The sequence below is a fragment of the Phalacrocorax carbo genome, chromosome 18 (genome assembly GCF_963921805.1).
Source record: "Phalacrocorax carbo chromosome 18, bPhaCar2.1, whole genome shotgun sequence".
In the NCBI taxonomy this organism is placed as follows: domain Eukaryota; kingdom Metazoa; phylum Chordata; class Aves; order Suliformes; family Phalacrocoracidae; genus Phalacrocorax; species Phalacrocorax carbo.
The window spans coordinates 7823802-7838347 of NC_087530.1; the positions used below are offsets into that span (position 1 = coordinate 7823802).

Sequence of the window (14546 nt, forward strand, 5' to 3'; positions counted from 1 at the left end):
TCAGAATTTGGCTTTTTAATTCATTTACTGCTGTATAATACCTTTTATATGTATATATGTCTGTGCTTGGAATATTTTTGTTGTAAAGGTCTAGTATCATTGTGGCAGTTCTGTAGATAAACCTCGTTTTGGCATTTACTAGGACATAAAGGAAAACATTAGATTTTTTTAAAAGATATTAGTTGTGTAGGTTATTTAAATTGTACAAGCCAACTGTTTATAACTGCTGAATGACGGTTTGCTTGGGATAGAGCTGTGTTGCTGGACAACTGCCCCATAAAAAGTTTTAAATTGTTTAACTCAACTTTGCATGATTGCGTGAAGAAACTGTAGAAGGGAGAGCAATCAGGAACCTGACATGACTGCTACGGATAAATTCTGTGGCTTGCTGTCTTTATGATGTGTTCAAGCATCTGCAGTTTTTAGTAACTGCTGTTACCTTTTGTAGCATTGTTATGTTTGAAATGCGTGTTTCTTCTGAACTTTTTCAGTTTCTTGTGGCCTTACATCCCTCTAAGGAGAAAGCTCTGGTCTTTGCTCAGACTTTAAAGCTTGCTGTGGAAAGCCTCGATGAAGGATGTTTTTGACAGTCTGTATCTGTTTCACTTTTGTGTGTCGGCTGGGGCAGACAGACGCTGTCTTGGCATTAGTATGTGCTTAAAATCTTGAACTGTGATATGTGCCAAAGACCTCGGTCTAGAATATACATTCTGCAAGTGTTCTATTATCTGCAGTGTTTGTTTGCACAGGGGAAAAAGTTGTAGAAGGGAGGAAAAATCTGTTGTTTTTTCTGTGTGATGTAGAGGAGAAAGTCTCCCCACAGACCTCTGGCTTCCTGGTACGGTAAACTGAGCTGTAGAACTCCTCGTAGGCTTTTATGGATGCCAGCAGTATAACGAAGCTCAAAAATCCATTCAGGTAAAGGAAGGAGAATCCATTAAACACAGATATTTCTATAACTTCTGTTTTTGAGACTTTAAGACTGCTGGTAGCTGGAAGGCTAAAGGTAACAAAGGGAGCATTTACTTTCTTTGTCCTTTTACTATTTACCAAGCACCCAGTAGCAGTAGCTGTGTTTAGATGCTTTTGGACTGACATCTTAAGGCTGTTCTTATCCCACTTTAAAACAAATCTGAATTAGTGGGTAAAGTTCCTGATATCTCCTGCTTGGAGATGGTTTGTGTGTGTATATATATATATTTATATATTACTGCATGAAGTTGCTGATCTTTGAGGCTATATATGAGATACAGGATATGAGAAGGAAGTAGTGAAAAAGCGACCTCCTTGCCTTGCAGCTCAGAGAGAGCAGGAAGGATGTAATGACCTTGAATGGGCTACAGGGTGGATCCATGTAGAAAGGTCCTTTTATGTTTAGACCTGGAGAAAATGCCGAGCTAGTTAATATTAGAGTTGTCGGGTTTTTTTAGTATTTATGGTGTGTTCCACTTTCTTGCAGTATAGGGGGGAACCACCTTGTGACAGAATATGTGATTACATGGGCAAAATTAAAGGCATCTTTAATTGAGGACTTCGTTATAGTTTATTAAATGTCCACGAATAGAAAGGATGGTTTGGTATCAAGTTAGGGAACTAAGTGTTAATATTTGTAAGTTTTTTTTCTTGTCTCCCCAAACCCACTTAAGAGTTTTGCTGTCTTGTAAAATGGCCTCTGCTGGAAAAAACTGGTGCGCTGTGAAACCACAGCCTCTGCTGACAGATGCCATTTTGCATAGAAGTGGCTCTGTGCAGACTTGGAAAGGAGCTAAACTGAGCTAGGCAAGTGGTATTTGCTACCATGCTTTCCGTAGAGTGGAGTATCCTGTGTAGAGTGTATTGCATTGTCCTGGTTTTTCAAGTAGTGTGTGCTATTTTGCTTCTATCGTTACTTTTTTAAATACAGAAATGAAAAGGCAAAAAGGAGTTAAGACTGAGTCCTTAAATGCATAAATCGAGAGGATTGCTATTAAAATCCCCTTTTCAGTGTTCTCTTGTTCTCATTTTACATGTTGTCTTTTATTAAGCTATAACTTTTTAATTGTAGTCTGCCTGAATTAACTTTCCTCTGAGAAACTGAATGTCAGAGACAACATTTGTTTCACTTCTTGGTTTATGACGCTGTAGTCTGTTTTGTTTGCCTTTTGAAAATAGTACCCTTGAGCTCTTTGGTTTAATTCTATTGCCACTGAAATACATGTGAGTAGAATTAAGGAATGCTGCGTTCTTTTGAAATTGTTTTTTCCTTTTGAGTCAGAAGTGTATTGAATATGTGAAGACTAAGTAGAAGTTGTTCAGCTGATATATTTTCAGAGTGTCTTTAGCACTTGGACTTCTTCTGAATGAACAAACAGGCTGGCTGTTAGGAATGATCTACTGACAGCTTAAAATAACCCCAAAAACCAACAAACAAAAGGCCTGCTCTCACTAGTCGAACGTAGTGCTGAATTTGCCAGCAAGACATGCAGGATCTAGCCCAGTTCTGCAGCCTTGCTTCATTTAAGAAATCTTTAATTTCTTTGCTTATTCTGAATAAGGATTTCACTTTTGAGCAATATTCTGTATTGGGCTCTGTGACTTGAAGTACAAAACTGTTGTTTTCATGCTTACTTCTATTTGAATGTTCCAAAATAGTCATTCCAGTTACTCAGGATACTCCATGATGCTCAGGGGGTATCGTGCTTTAAACAGTTACAGCTTCCATAGTTCAAGTTCATATCCACTGCTGTTTGTGGTCAGCCACTTGGAGAGAAGCAAAGATAAATACATGTACTGCTACTGCTTCTAAAGACAGGCTTCTTCAGGATGTGTGAATGGGCCACAAAGTTTGTGTAGTCAAGCATATTTTCAGTTGTTTGGGTGATATTTACTTCTGTGAATAATGACGAGGCATCTTGCTGGGCAAAGACTATTAAACTGAAGAATTGTTTGCAGATGCAGGTTCTCAGTGCAGTTACAGAAAATAATCTTGGGTGTCAGGAGCCAAATATTTTAAGAATTGTATTGCTAATAATTTTTACAAGCGGTGTTATACCGTTCTGGAAAAGCCTACATAAATATTTTATTAGTAGCTGTGTTACATATTAGATTTCGTTTTGCTGAAAGCATCTGGCAGGGGACACAAGTCTTATTTGAATGAATGTTTTATGCTTGGTCTCTTAAAAAAGATTTAGAGGGAGACTCTTTTCTTTAATGAAACCATCAACTGCGTTACTGCTTCTGCTAGGAAGGTTAAAAATCATAAGTAATTTTTTCACAAAGAATTGTGCTGTGAAATACAGGATGGGATAAAGGTTTTATTGGTGTTCGACTGGGCTCACATGCCTTGTGTGCTTGTGGCTTTTCTTCCCATGAATAAGGAACCATCCCAAGCTTTTGCCAAGAAAATACTTATGTTTCAATGTGACATCTTATATTTTGTTCAATTTCTATTTTATAGAAGAAAGAACTTCTTAATATTTTCAGATTTTAAAAACTCTCTTGGATTCTTTTTGTGTGAAGTCAGTCAATGTTTTGGTACTTAAAGAAGGAATATTCTAAAGAGCACTCTCTGCACAACAGCATGTATTATAGATTTTTAAAGAATACTATTTTATAAATGTTATTTCCTTAGGTGCTAGTGTCTTAGTTTTGCAGGGCTAAAAGTAAATACAAGCTAAATGATAAGATAACATCTTACAGAAACACCCAAAGTTTATGTGTGTGCCAGTGTACCAATATATCTTAAAACAAAACAAACCCAAGAAAGAAACCTCAAAAAACTCAGAAGGGGTAGGCTGGAGTGGGATTTCTTCTGGTTAAGCTGAGGAGTGGAGGTGGTGGGGGAAAAGTCACACCTGGGCTGGCATGGTGGGGAAAAAAGATGTTCTGTGATACGTGCTGAAGCTGGAGAAGATAGAAACCTGTTGAAGGGCTTGGAGTATTTGCAGCTCCCTGGGTGATGCGATCTTGGACGGAAGGATTTCTTATTTTGACTTGGGTATCATGTTGTTATTAACACCTTCACAATTTGAATATGTTCGAGTGCATATCACCCACACATATGTACGTTTAACCATTTCCAGTGGGTTGATCCCTACTCTTGCACTGTGGAGAGCAAAACCAAATGATAGTAGTTTTCACTCTTTATTTCACTTGGTTTGAAACCAACCATGGCATAATTTGCTTCTTTTCCTTCTCATTTCACAGCAAATCACTGATCTGAAAAAAGAAAACTTCAACCTGAAACTTCGTATATACTTTCTGGAGGAGCGAATGCAGCAGAAATTTGATGGTCCTACTGAAGAAATATACAAAATCGTATGCATGTTGAATAATTTAATAGAATTATATCTCTTTTTGAAGAGTTTGTTTTGTCGGGAGGTTCCTGTTTTACTTAGCTTTTGAGTCTTTTTTTCTATTGTTGGAAATTTTGGTATGATAAGTATTTTATTCTGGCCTAATCCTTTTCAGTAATAACTAAATTCAAATGACTCTTATAAGGTGTGGAAAAATTACTTTCAAATGTGTGAGTGGCGTAGTTAAGGGGCAGATTGAGATGTTATGTTTCCAGTAAGTGGTTACGAATCTTCGGTAGTTGTGCTAGTGAAGCCGTGTACTGAATGGGGAATAGAAGCAGCAGCACGCTCCCCCTGAATTTGGTATGTAGTTATTCTGCCTTCCACTATCGAGCAGCTCAGTTCACCCTGCTATTCTTTGCTGGGTTTATCAGATGTCAGTACAGCTACTTAGAGGTTGCTTGGGCACTCCAGCTCAAAGCTGCCTCCTTTGAACCATGTAGGTAAAGTTGTATTAGGGTTGTGTATGGCTTCTAGTTTTATTGCTCTAAATTGGAAAAATGTGTATTTGTACAGGATTCAGGAAATCCGTTTGATTCCTATGTCAGTTGGTAGAAAAAATTGGTACCTTTTTAAGTTGGAAGAAGGGTTTGAGTCGAGTGGTATGTCTTGCAGTCTCGTTATTTCAGGTTTACAGATGATAGGAAGCATTTCTTATGCCCTTTGGCGCCTGCATTCTAGAAGGGAAAAGAAGTCATTTTGGTAATGCAGTAGCATGTTGTTTGTAACAGCTGCCTGTATTGGGTCTCTTTTCTGTAATAGAATGGAAACTTTAGCCTCTCTTGGTGCTTGCTGCAGTAGTTAAGTACACTGATGTCTAGCTAGGTCATGGTTTCAGCTGAATATTGCAGATTATTCTTCTGTCCTGGTCTTCTACACGGGTGTCTGCCTTGTGATTGCTAATGTATTGAAATGGTACCTGTCAGCTTGCAGGCCAAGTAGTTCCTTGTACAATGCGTGCTTAAGTCATGAGTAGTTTTCTCAGGCTAAAGCAAAATAATTTTAAGATTATTAAAAAACTTGATAATTGATGCAATCAGTTTTTTAAAAGAAAATATCTCGTAGCTCAAAGAAAAAACAGGCATGGAAGTGCTAGAAACTCCCAAGTTGATCTGCCCTACTTCACATTATAGTAGTTAAGGATGTGTGTAGGAGATTTGTCTTGCTTGACTACAATGATCCTAAATGCTTTTTAAGGTTTCTGAAAGTCTTGAACCTTGCAAAACATGTCCCTTAAAAGCTAAAATGTTTCTATGCTATTCTTAGCCCGATGATACTTCGTATTTGCTGGTCCAGGCAAGAAGTGATCTACACACTGCCCATAACTTTTGGGTAGGGTGACCTCTGAATTCTCTCCACTTTTATTATTTTGTCCTAGAACATTGAGCTGAAAGTTGAGATAGAAAGTCTGAAGCGTGATCTGCAGGAGAGAGAGAAACTACTCATCAAAGCTTCGTAAGTACTAGTATATTTCTTGAGGTTTCTTTCTTAGGATTTCCAGGATCTTGGTTCTGTTTGTTTTCCTGATGTTTTAGGAATCTGAGGATATCAAAATAGTATTTAAGGGCACTTATCTAGGAATTGCTTCATTCATTACAGAAGTTACACGTGTGAATTCTTAAATGCACAATAATGTTAATGTAGGTATACTGGATGGTGCGACTTTGTTATCCTTCATTCTACTGTATTTTTTTGGTAAATAAATGACCCCTAGTTGGGAATGGCTTAGCATTCCTGTTGTAGAAGTTAAGCTAAGGGCTTAATTGTCTGAATAGGTGAACTTTTGTTTTTTTTACAGCACTGGATTGGGAAGACAGTACACAAAACACTTCTCAGTAAGGCTGAGAGCAGTTCAGAACTCGCCTAGAATGAATCCTGTGGTTTTCAGTGTTATAAAAATGAATTCACTTGAAATTCCTGCTTTTCTCTTAAAATCTTTTTTCTAAATAAATATGACTTATTTAAAAACTACATAGTGCTACATTGTCTTATGGTGTGGGCACGGTGGAATATGCTCTGGGGATAGAATGCATGGCTGTAGGCCTGTTAAATTGCTTTGTTGTAGATGTCTGGCTGAAAAGTAATCCAAGCTGCAATGACTGACAGCGACTGACTACTACGTGGGCCTCAGTTTCAATGGCATTTTCTTTGTGTGGCCTACCTCACGTGGCATTGAATTGTTACCAATTAGCCTTTTTTCAGTAATCCAGAGAGACCTAGTCTCAAGTAGATCCTAAGGACCAGGTTCATTTTTGTTCAGTCTCTCCAGGTAGCTGTCAAAAGGTATTGCTGGGCTTTGCATGGAACCTTGCACAAGTTCATAATAGGAAGGAAAATTTAGGGGGAAATCATAAGCAAGCGGTCACCCTTTGTTTAGTAAAAAAACTCTAGCTGTTCTTTTCTTACAAGGTGTTAACAATTACTGAAAAGGCAAGTGGAGAAGTCTGAGCAGCTGTGTATCTTCAGTTTATTCCAACGCTGCTTTCTGTAGCAAAATCAACTCTACCAAAGGCTTGATTCTGTATTTGGAAGCTTTAAAAATATGAAGGGAATATTACACTTTTTCATCATACATATAAAGTGCTTATCTACTGTCACAAGGCTTGTGTGTGGAACTCTCAGACTATACCACCAAAATCACTGTATAGCGTGTAGATGTTTGTATTTAATCTTAAAGTGATAAGCAGGTACAGATAAAGTGGATGACGTTTGTGCATAATCTGTCAGCCACTTGCACTTTACATGTTTTCCACTTCGACGTGCAATGGGATTTCTGTCTGTATTACGGTCTTTCAGTAAGGCAGTTGAAAGCCTGGCCCAGGGTGGTAATGCCGAAATACAGCGTGTGAAAGAAGAGGCACAAAAGAAGATGCACGAAATGGAAGAAATCCTGACTAGCAGAATAAACTTTCTGGAAGGGGTGAGTGGCCGAAACTGAAGGAATACTTAGAAATCACTACTGTCTCTGTACTATTGTCTGAGATTTGATACTGTAGTCTACCTACATTTTCAAAATAGTTTCAGCTTTCCTGGAAAAATAGCCAGTGCAAAACTAGACCAAAAAAACCCCCACAAACAAACCAAAAACAAACCCCAAACCAACAACAACAATGAAAGTGGAGGTGTTTTTACCTGCTCTTGAACTGTCAAATATGAGGATAGCAGTTCTTCAGGAAATTAGTACCTGTTGGTGGTATTTAGGTACAGTCAGCACAAACCTTTGATTCCTGAATTCCAGTGTGAGGTGGCTGTTCTCAGAACTGCAATCCCTGTTTAGAGGAAGAGGGGCTGGATTTCAAACACTTCTGCTGATCAGGTCTCAGCTTCGTAAATAGCTGAAACCACTCCATAAGCACCCCTGTCATTTCCCATCTTTATAGGGGACCTCAGTATTGCAATATAGAAAGCCCCAGAACCTCAGATGTGTCTCTCCACTCCCGTGTGTTCGTCACAGGCTGAGAGAGGCCACCTTGTGACGGCAGGCTCTGGGTGGGTGAGCCAGTGGGCGCTTCCCTGTGTGGTGCCGGCATGCCTTGCACTCTCTTGTTAGGCTGACCACATTGGCCAAATGTTATTGGCTTCTGTTGTCACTACATTGACTTTTTGCATAACGCTCTGCTGTTCCGCAGGATTGTTTTTCTTGAATTCCTTGCTGTCTGTGGTTGAGAAAGTTTATTCCTATATTTACTGTTGAGCCGTTGCTGATCTCTTTACAGGGGAATTGTTCACTTTTTCCTCATTTTGTAGTATAAAGGCAAAAAAAATTCTGCGTGTGACACAATTCCTCAGAAGCAAGGAGAAGTTCTGTTTCTTGTAAAGAACAAATTTGGTACTGAATGGCTTGTGCTGGAAATGTTTGTGTCAAGCTCTAGCAATACATAAGCTCATGTTTGTTTTGCTGTTTTGCATTGTTGACTGTATACACTGAGCTGCAGGTGTGGGATTTTATAGCTGCCTTTAAGGGAGGAGGTGTCTGGTACTCTTTTTGTAAGTAACTAGAAATATCACCAGTGGGTATATTCCAATATTTGCTTTCCCATCCCTAAAGAATGATTTGGTCATGGAAGAAATTGGTAGCAATCTCTTGATGGTATTTTCTCACAGGATGATTTAGCAGTATTTATAAAGCAGTGAGCTTCTTCAGGGAGGAGGAAGGGGGGAATGTCTATGATTTTTTTTTTTTTTCAGTTTAGTGGAATTGGGATTTCCCAAAGCGTTCTTTGTGCTATTGGATAGGTAGGGAAGTTCCTAAATCACTTATTCTGTACTAAAACAGCAGAAAGACTGGTGTTTCCTAGACCTGACAGGCAGAAGGGCAAATATTCTAATCTTGTGGTGATACAGTATTTTCTCTAGCCTGAAGATAGTGTTGGACTCTGACATTAATTTTATTATGCTTATGAGTGTAAACGTCGCAGAATAGTATTAGTCACTTGTTTATGTAGCATCATATAATTATATAGATCCAGGTAACACTAACGAAGATTAATTTCCTTCGGAGTTTCTTATTGAAAGATGAATGCTGTCAGAACAGCTTTTCAGGAGAGGTGGGAGTGGTGAAATCTAGTGGTGAAGGACCCTCCCCCAAAGAGAGATGCTTTGTAGTATAGACTTGAAGGAGAGAGGGGAATAACTTTTTAGGCTACAAGGAGGCTGCCATTTCGTAGAAAGAAAAATTCAGTGAGTGCAGCAGGGAAGCTTACGGTATAAAAATGAAGATCTGAAACAAATTTATGTTGTGTATGACAAGTGTCTGTGTTCTGGTGTTCCCTATCTCCGTGAGTTGGGTCACTAGAGGAAGTTGACTGGAATCTCTGGGTGTTATCTCTGTTTCCATTGCTGTTCAAGAGAAAAACATCAGTTCATACTTTTATAATATCTCGCAAGAATTTATAATGATGTTGGGAAGAGTTCCAATTAGCTACCGCGAGCCTGTGAATATTAATTTCATCTCTGAATAAAAGAAGCCCTTTTTTTAACATCTTTAAGTGGAGCTCTTTATTATGATAGTGGGAGGACAGTGGGACAAAGTTGAATTATAATAGCTAAATCTAAAGCCATAGCATAGGGGAACTTTTGTTTCCAGTTCTGCTCTCAGTTAGGGTATTTGTTTTATTTCTTTGAAACAAACTTCCCTTCTTTATGTACCACAGAAAATGGATTATCTTGAAAATGCAGGCGCAAAGAGTTGAGAAGCAAAGCCCTTGAACTACTTGGTAAATGTTGCTAAATTAAACACACCAACATATGTTTGGTAGAAGATACTTCAATATGTGAAAAACTTTGTGAGAACTTTGTTCTTATAGGCATCAGGTTTGTGTGTTTTTAATTACAGAATCTTAAAGCTGCCCAAGAAGATGTGGAAAGAGCCATCGCAATGACAGAGAAGGAGAAAGCTCTGAGAATAGCTACTGAGCAGAAACTTTCTTCACTTACGAATGCCCCTGCAAAGGATCTGGATATAATTACAGGAGCTGAGAAGGACAGGTCGGAACTCTTGCTGCTGATGTTTCTAACCTCTGGAATTCTTTATCATTTAAAGTGTGGAGAGTTTACATTGATATATGTTTTAATAGTTTGATCCTACCCTCACATACATGAGTGAGTGTTACTGGCCATCTTTCCTATTCAGCTATGAAATGAACACAGCGAGGAGTCTGTATGTGACATGAGCATGTCCTGCTTTAGAGCCTCTTTGTAACTTTGCTGACTTACCTCCTGCTTGCTGCTTTCTTGAAACCATCGCTGAATAGAACTAGACTCTACTATTTGCGTTCACTTCCTGCTTTTGTGGTGGTTATGAAAGTCCCAGTGAGGCATCTGTTGAGGTTCGTAAATCTAATGGGAAGAGAAATATAGCATGTTTGAACTTCATGGTTTTGATTGTGCTTTGCAAAGCCCTGGCTTTGCTGTCTTTGGCAGGTAGTTGGAAAGGTGTGCGAGTTGTTCAGTAACTTTAGGTGGGGAAAATATGTAAACTCAAATGTCAATACTTGTGGAGGACTTTTTTTGTTGTTTTGAGATGTAAGGTAAAATACATGCCTGGTGAGCCTCCCAGTAAAGCTTAGTTGATCTGGGGATGTGACCCTGGAGTGGAGATTAAAAGATCATTATGATTCCTTGTACTTTGGAGTGTCCTTTCCTGTCTGTGACTGAACCCTGCAGGTAACTGCTCTGTGAGTAACTGCATAATTGGTCTACCGTGGTAACAAAGTTATGTTGGCCTGAGGCTTTCACTTGGCAGGACCAAAGCAAGGTTTGCAGTTTTTCCCAGACTGCGTTTCTAAAGGCATACAGGTTGAAAACTACAATCCTGAAATCAACAGTGGCATAAAATTATGAAACTGTTCTAATAGTTTTGATACTCCACCTTGTGTGCCACCACAGTAATTCTAACCTGGCTCTGACGTTATCTCCCTCCTTTCACCTTTTCCTTTCCTGTCTTCCTCTTTTCTGTCTGTTAGTTATCTGTGTGAACACAGTTGCTCTCCTGAGTGACTTGAGCTGGCAAGGAGTTAAAAATCCAGTCCCTTTCAGAGGTACTTGAGTTGCCAGCTTTATAGTTTATGTGAAAAGAGCCCTTAAAGCGTGGAAAGAAGTTGTCAGGATTGGATCACTGAAGTGTGAGTGGAGTATGATGAACATCTTCTCCATCCCACCCGCTGGTGATCCAGTGTGAGCAGGATTTTCTATAATTACATGCTTGTAGATCAGTGTAAGTATTCACAGGAATGGAAAGATGTAGTGCCAATGGAAGAAGAGAATATGTGATTTCCTGAACTGAATACAATATTAACGTGCAATGCTTGAAACTTGTCTGGGAGTAGCACATCTGGAATTCATAGTGTTAAATATGCTTTCACTGTGTAAGGGATGACACTCATTCTCTCAAAATATGGAGAGAATCATAGCTGGCAACTTAAGCCAGAAAGTTTTCACATATAACCCTTACATCTGTCAGAAAACTCAAGCATTGTTGTTTTTATCCGTTGGAATACTGGAAGTGTCAAGATAAGCATTGAACAAAGAAGGTAGAGCTGACCTAACTGGTATTTTTTGCTTATGTGAAATGAGAACCAGCTTAGGTATAAAATTAAGTAAAACTAGGTACTTGAGGGACACTTAGTGATGGCACATAAGGATACGGTGCTGTATGTGCTAAGAAGTGCAATAGATTGATAAGCTTTTTGTGTGTGCTATAAAGGACAATGTAACCAAAATAAGTAACTAAAATAAATGTTGACATTTGAAATGGTACTGGAGGAAAATAAGAATGAGCACTTTGCAGCTAGCTCAACTCTATTTGCTGCTTGCTTTAAAGCTACGGCACCTTTTCTGGTTTCTCTGGAGGGAGAAGAGGTGGTGAAAGTATTCCCCTAAGTTTTACAAGTATTGTCTGGAGTCTTCGCCTAGGAAAGCTGTTTGCAAGATTTACTGCAATGACTGGAGAATTGGTGGTAGATGATGTAAGATTAATCTTAAAAATCTTATAATTTTAGACTTATAGAGCAACTGAACCTGTCACTGAAAAGTAAAGAAGCTATAATTCAACACCTTGAAGAGGAAAAGTCTCGGAGTGGATCTTATGATGGGAACTTACCAGCAGAAAAAATCAGAGAACTTACCATTGCTTTGAGGCATGAAAAAGATAGTGAGCTAGAGGTGAGGAAACTGAACAGTTACATGTTTTAAAATCCTACACGTGATATTTATAGGTTTTGTGCATGATCGTATGTGAGTCACTTAAGGCAATTTTAAAAAATATTTCTCTCCACAGTTATTCCCTCCCTCTGTTCTTAATTTCCTTAGCATTCATTGGTTATATTGTGGTTTGGTGGTCAATATTCATCCTTATTATCCATGCTTACCTTTCATTCAATGAGATGTCATGTTTTCCATTTACTTTATGCCTGTATTATATACTGTAAAGCGATTGCAGTATCTATATAAAAAATGCTAGATTTTATTAGATCCCTGAATAGATGACAAACTTCTGTAGAAGTCAAGTGACTTGATAGTTTATTTTTGGGAAGTATCTTTACATACCTACAGTGCCTCTACTGTTATGGTCTGGAGAAAAAGCTGTGGTAAGGGAGGTAGGCATAAAAAAACCTCATGAAATAAAATTAAAGTCTAGCGTTTAACTTACAAAAGGTGCTAAGAGTCAGTCTTATTTCACTTGCCTTTTAAACAGGAAGACAGATAACCTGAAAGCTGAAATGTAGAGAGCGGTCTTAAGGCTTCTTGTCCTTAATAAATTAAACCTGGCAGAATTAAGAAAGTCATCATGGAGGCTGTCATGCTTCTGAGACATTTTCTTCCCTTTTGTTTTGGAACTTAATATTGATCAGTACCTATACACTTCTTGTTTGCGTCAAGAATAGACAACAGAACCTTCTATGATTGGACTGATTAGTGGAATTAAAAGTTTTCAGTTCAGGATGGTCTTGCAATTAATATGTCAGGAAAAACTTCCCTGGTTTCACAAGAGTATTTGCGTGTCAAGGTGAAAACAGAGTCATCTTTAACCATTTCATAGGAGGTGGACAGACTGTATGATTGTTTCGGGATGCAGTATTGGCCCCAAAAATGTTGATGAATACCTTTGCAGAACTCTGACTTTATATATGACTACTTTTTAAAAAAAAATAAATCTGTAACCTCTCCAAGGAAAAGTGCTAATTAAAATTTCCCTTGATAAAACATCTTGCTGACAAAGATAAATGTCACATAAAAATGTGTTTTTATTGAATCGGCTCGTACAGCTGTCCTGCCTCGTGGAAGAACATGTTGTGTGGTGTGTGGGTGGCTTTTTGTTTGTGGCTTTTTTATTAATTCGGATAGGCTCATACTGTGCTCAGGTAGATTTATAGACTTCCAGGAAGCAACTGGTTCTATATATTCCTGCCAAAAGGTGTATACTAAGTTTTGTGCTTCCGCCCGCTCAAATTTTAAGCTCGTTTTGCTTCGTTGTAATGCTTAATGAGTTATATTTGTATTTAGAAGGAATTTACTTGACCATAACAATGTTTTGTCCATATAGGCTATTAGAATGGAGCTTAAAAATGAGAGAAATTCCTTTGAAAAAAAAATTCAGGTAAGTTCTAGTTTTGTTTCTGTTTCCTCAACCACTTTCAGTGCAGGTTGGCATCTCTTCTGTTATGCATTCATAGATACAGAGAGGCCCTTACTCAAAAGGAAGCAAAGCAAGCCCTCTGGTAAATTCTCTTTTATGTTGGATGACAGGAAGGCTCCCCTTGTTTTTGGAGCAATTTTCAGTGAAGCTGATAGGCACGTTCATCAAATATTGAAGCTGATCTCATGGCCAGCCCACGAGATAAAGCGTCTTATGCTATATTCCAGGCACATCTTTAAGATGATGACTCACATTTTGGGACTGCATTTAGTTAGTAATCTGAATAATAAGATATAGGAACTCTGAGAGAATGTAGTTATTAATGTGCAGTTACAGTATCTCTTAGTGGGAAGTTAATGCAACTTTCACATAATCTAATTTAGTCACTTCAAGAAGAGCTACAAGAGAGAGAAAATGAGCTTGCTGTTGAAAAGAAGAATGGTTTGAAAAGGGATAAAACCATTCAAGGGCTAACTGTTGCATTAAAAGCAAAGGAAAAAGAGGTATGATGATTATGATCTTGTTGGTTTATAGATCTACCATTGGGAGAGGACTGTGTGCATTGTGTATGTGGCAGCAGTTGACCATCTCACTGTGACCATTAGGAGACTTCTAGTGGGTCCTTAATTGCTGCTGTGGTATCTGTAAGCGGTTCTGTTTAGAGTTTGGGTTCTTGGACCGGAGGAGTGAGGAAAAAGATACTTAACTGGTACTTTCTCCCTGAACTGGTACTTTGAGGAAAAATGCTTTCAGCTGCACACTGATTTTTATCAGCTCTGAGCACCACTTAAAAGGTATGAGAAGTATGTTATGTTGTTAAGTGGAGAGTTGTTGTAAAGACAACTAAAATGGGAGAGGTCAGCGACAGCTGAAATTCAGATTTTGTGGAAGAATGGGAAACGTTTAACTTGCGTGATAGGTAGTCTAGTGTGTGTTGTGTAAGAACAAGGATTTATTTATACAAGATTTATTATGACGTATTTGGTGTTTTTGTTCTTTGAAGTATTTGTTTTGTGTAGTTGGATGAATGGATAATGAGATGGGATAGCTATTACTGAATCACCATCACTTGGAAA

The 14546-nt window shown here is 38.4% G+C and overlaps 1 protein-coding gene across 3 annotated transcripts in view; it reads left to right on the plus strand.

The window, feature by feature from the left end:
* The window catches only part of CDK5RAP2 (CDK5 regulatory subunit associated protein 2), an 83348-nt gene that overhangs the window by 2833 nt on the left and 65969 nt on the right, over positions 1 to 14546 (plus strand). For 2 of the 3 annotated variants that reach the window (XM_064468813.1, XM_064468814.1), the window contains exons 4-10: positions 4186 to 4296; positions 5713 to 5789; positions 7131 to 7254; positions 9670 to 9821; positions 11834 to 11996; positions 13378 to 13431; positions 13854 to 13973. In XM_064468813.1, the coding sequence (XP_064324883.1) occupies positions 4186 to 4296; positions 5713 to 5789; positions 7131 to 7254; positions 9670 to 9821; positions 11834 to 11996; positions 13378 to 13431; positions 13854 to 13973 (801 nt within the window). The remainder of the gene's footprint in view (positions 1 to 4185; positions 4297 to 5712; positions 5790 to 7130; positions 7255 to 9669; positions 9822 to 11833; positions 11997 to 13377; positions 13432 to 13853; positions 13974 to 14546) is intronic. The other variant, XM_064468815.1, reaches the window with a different exon arrangement.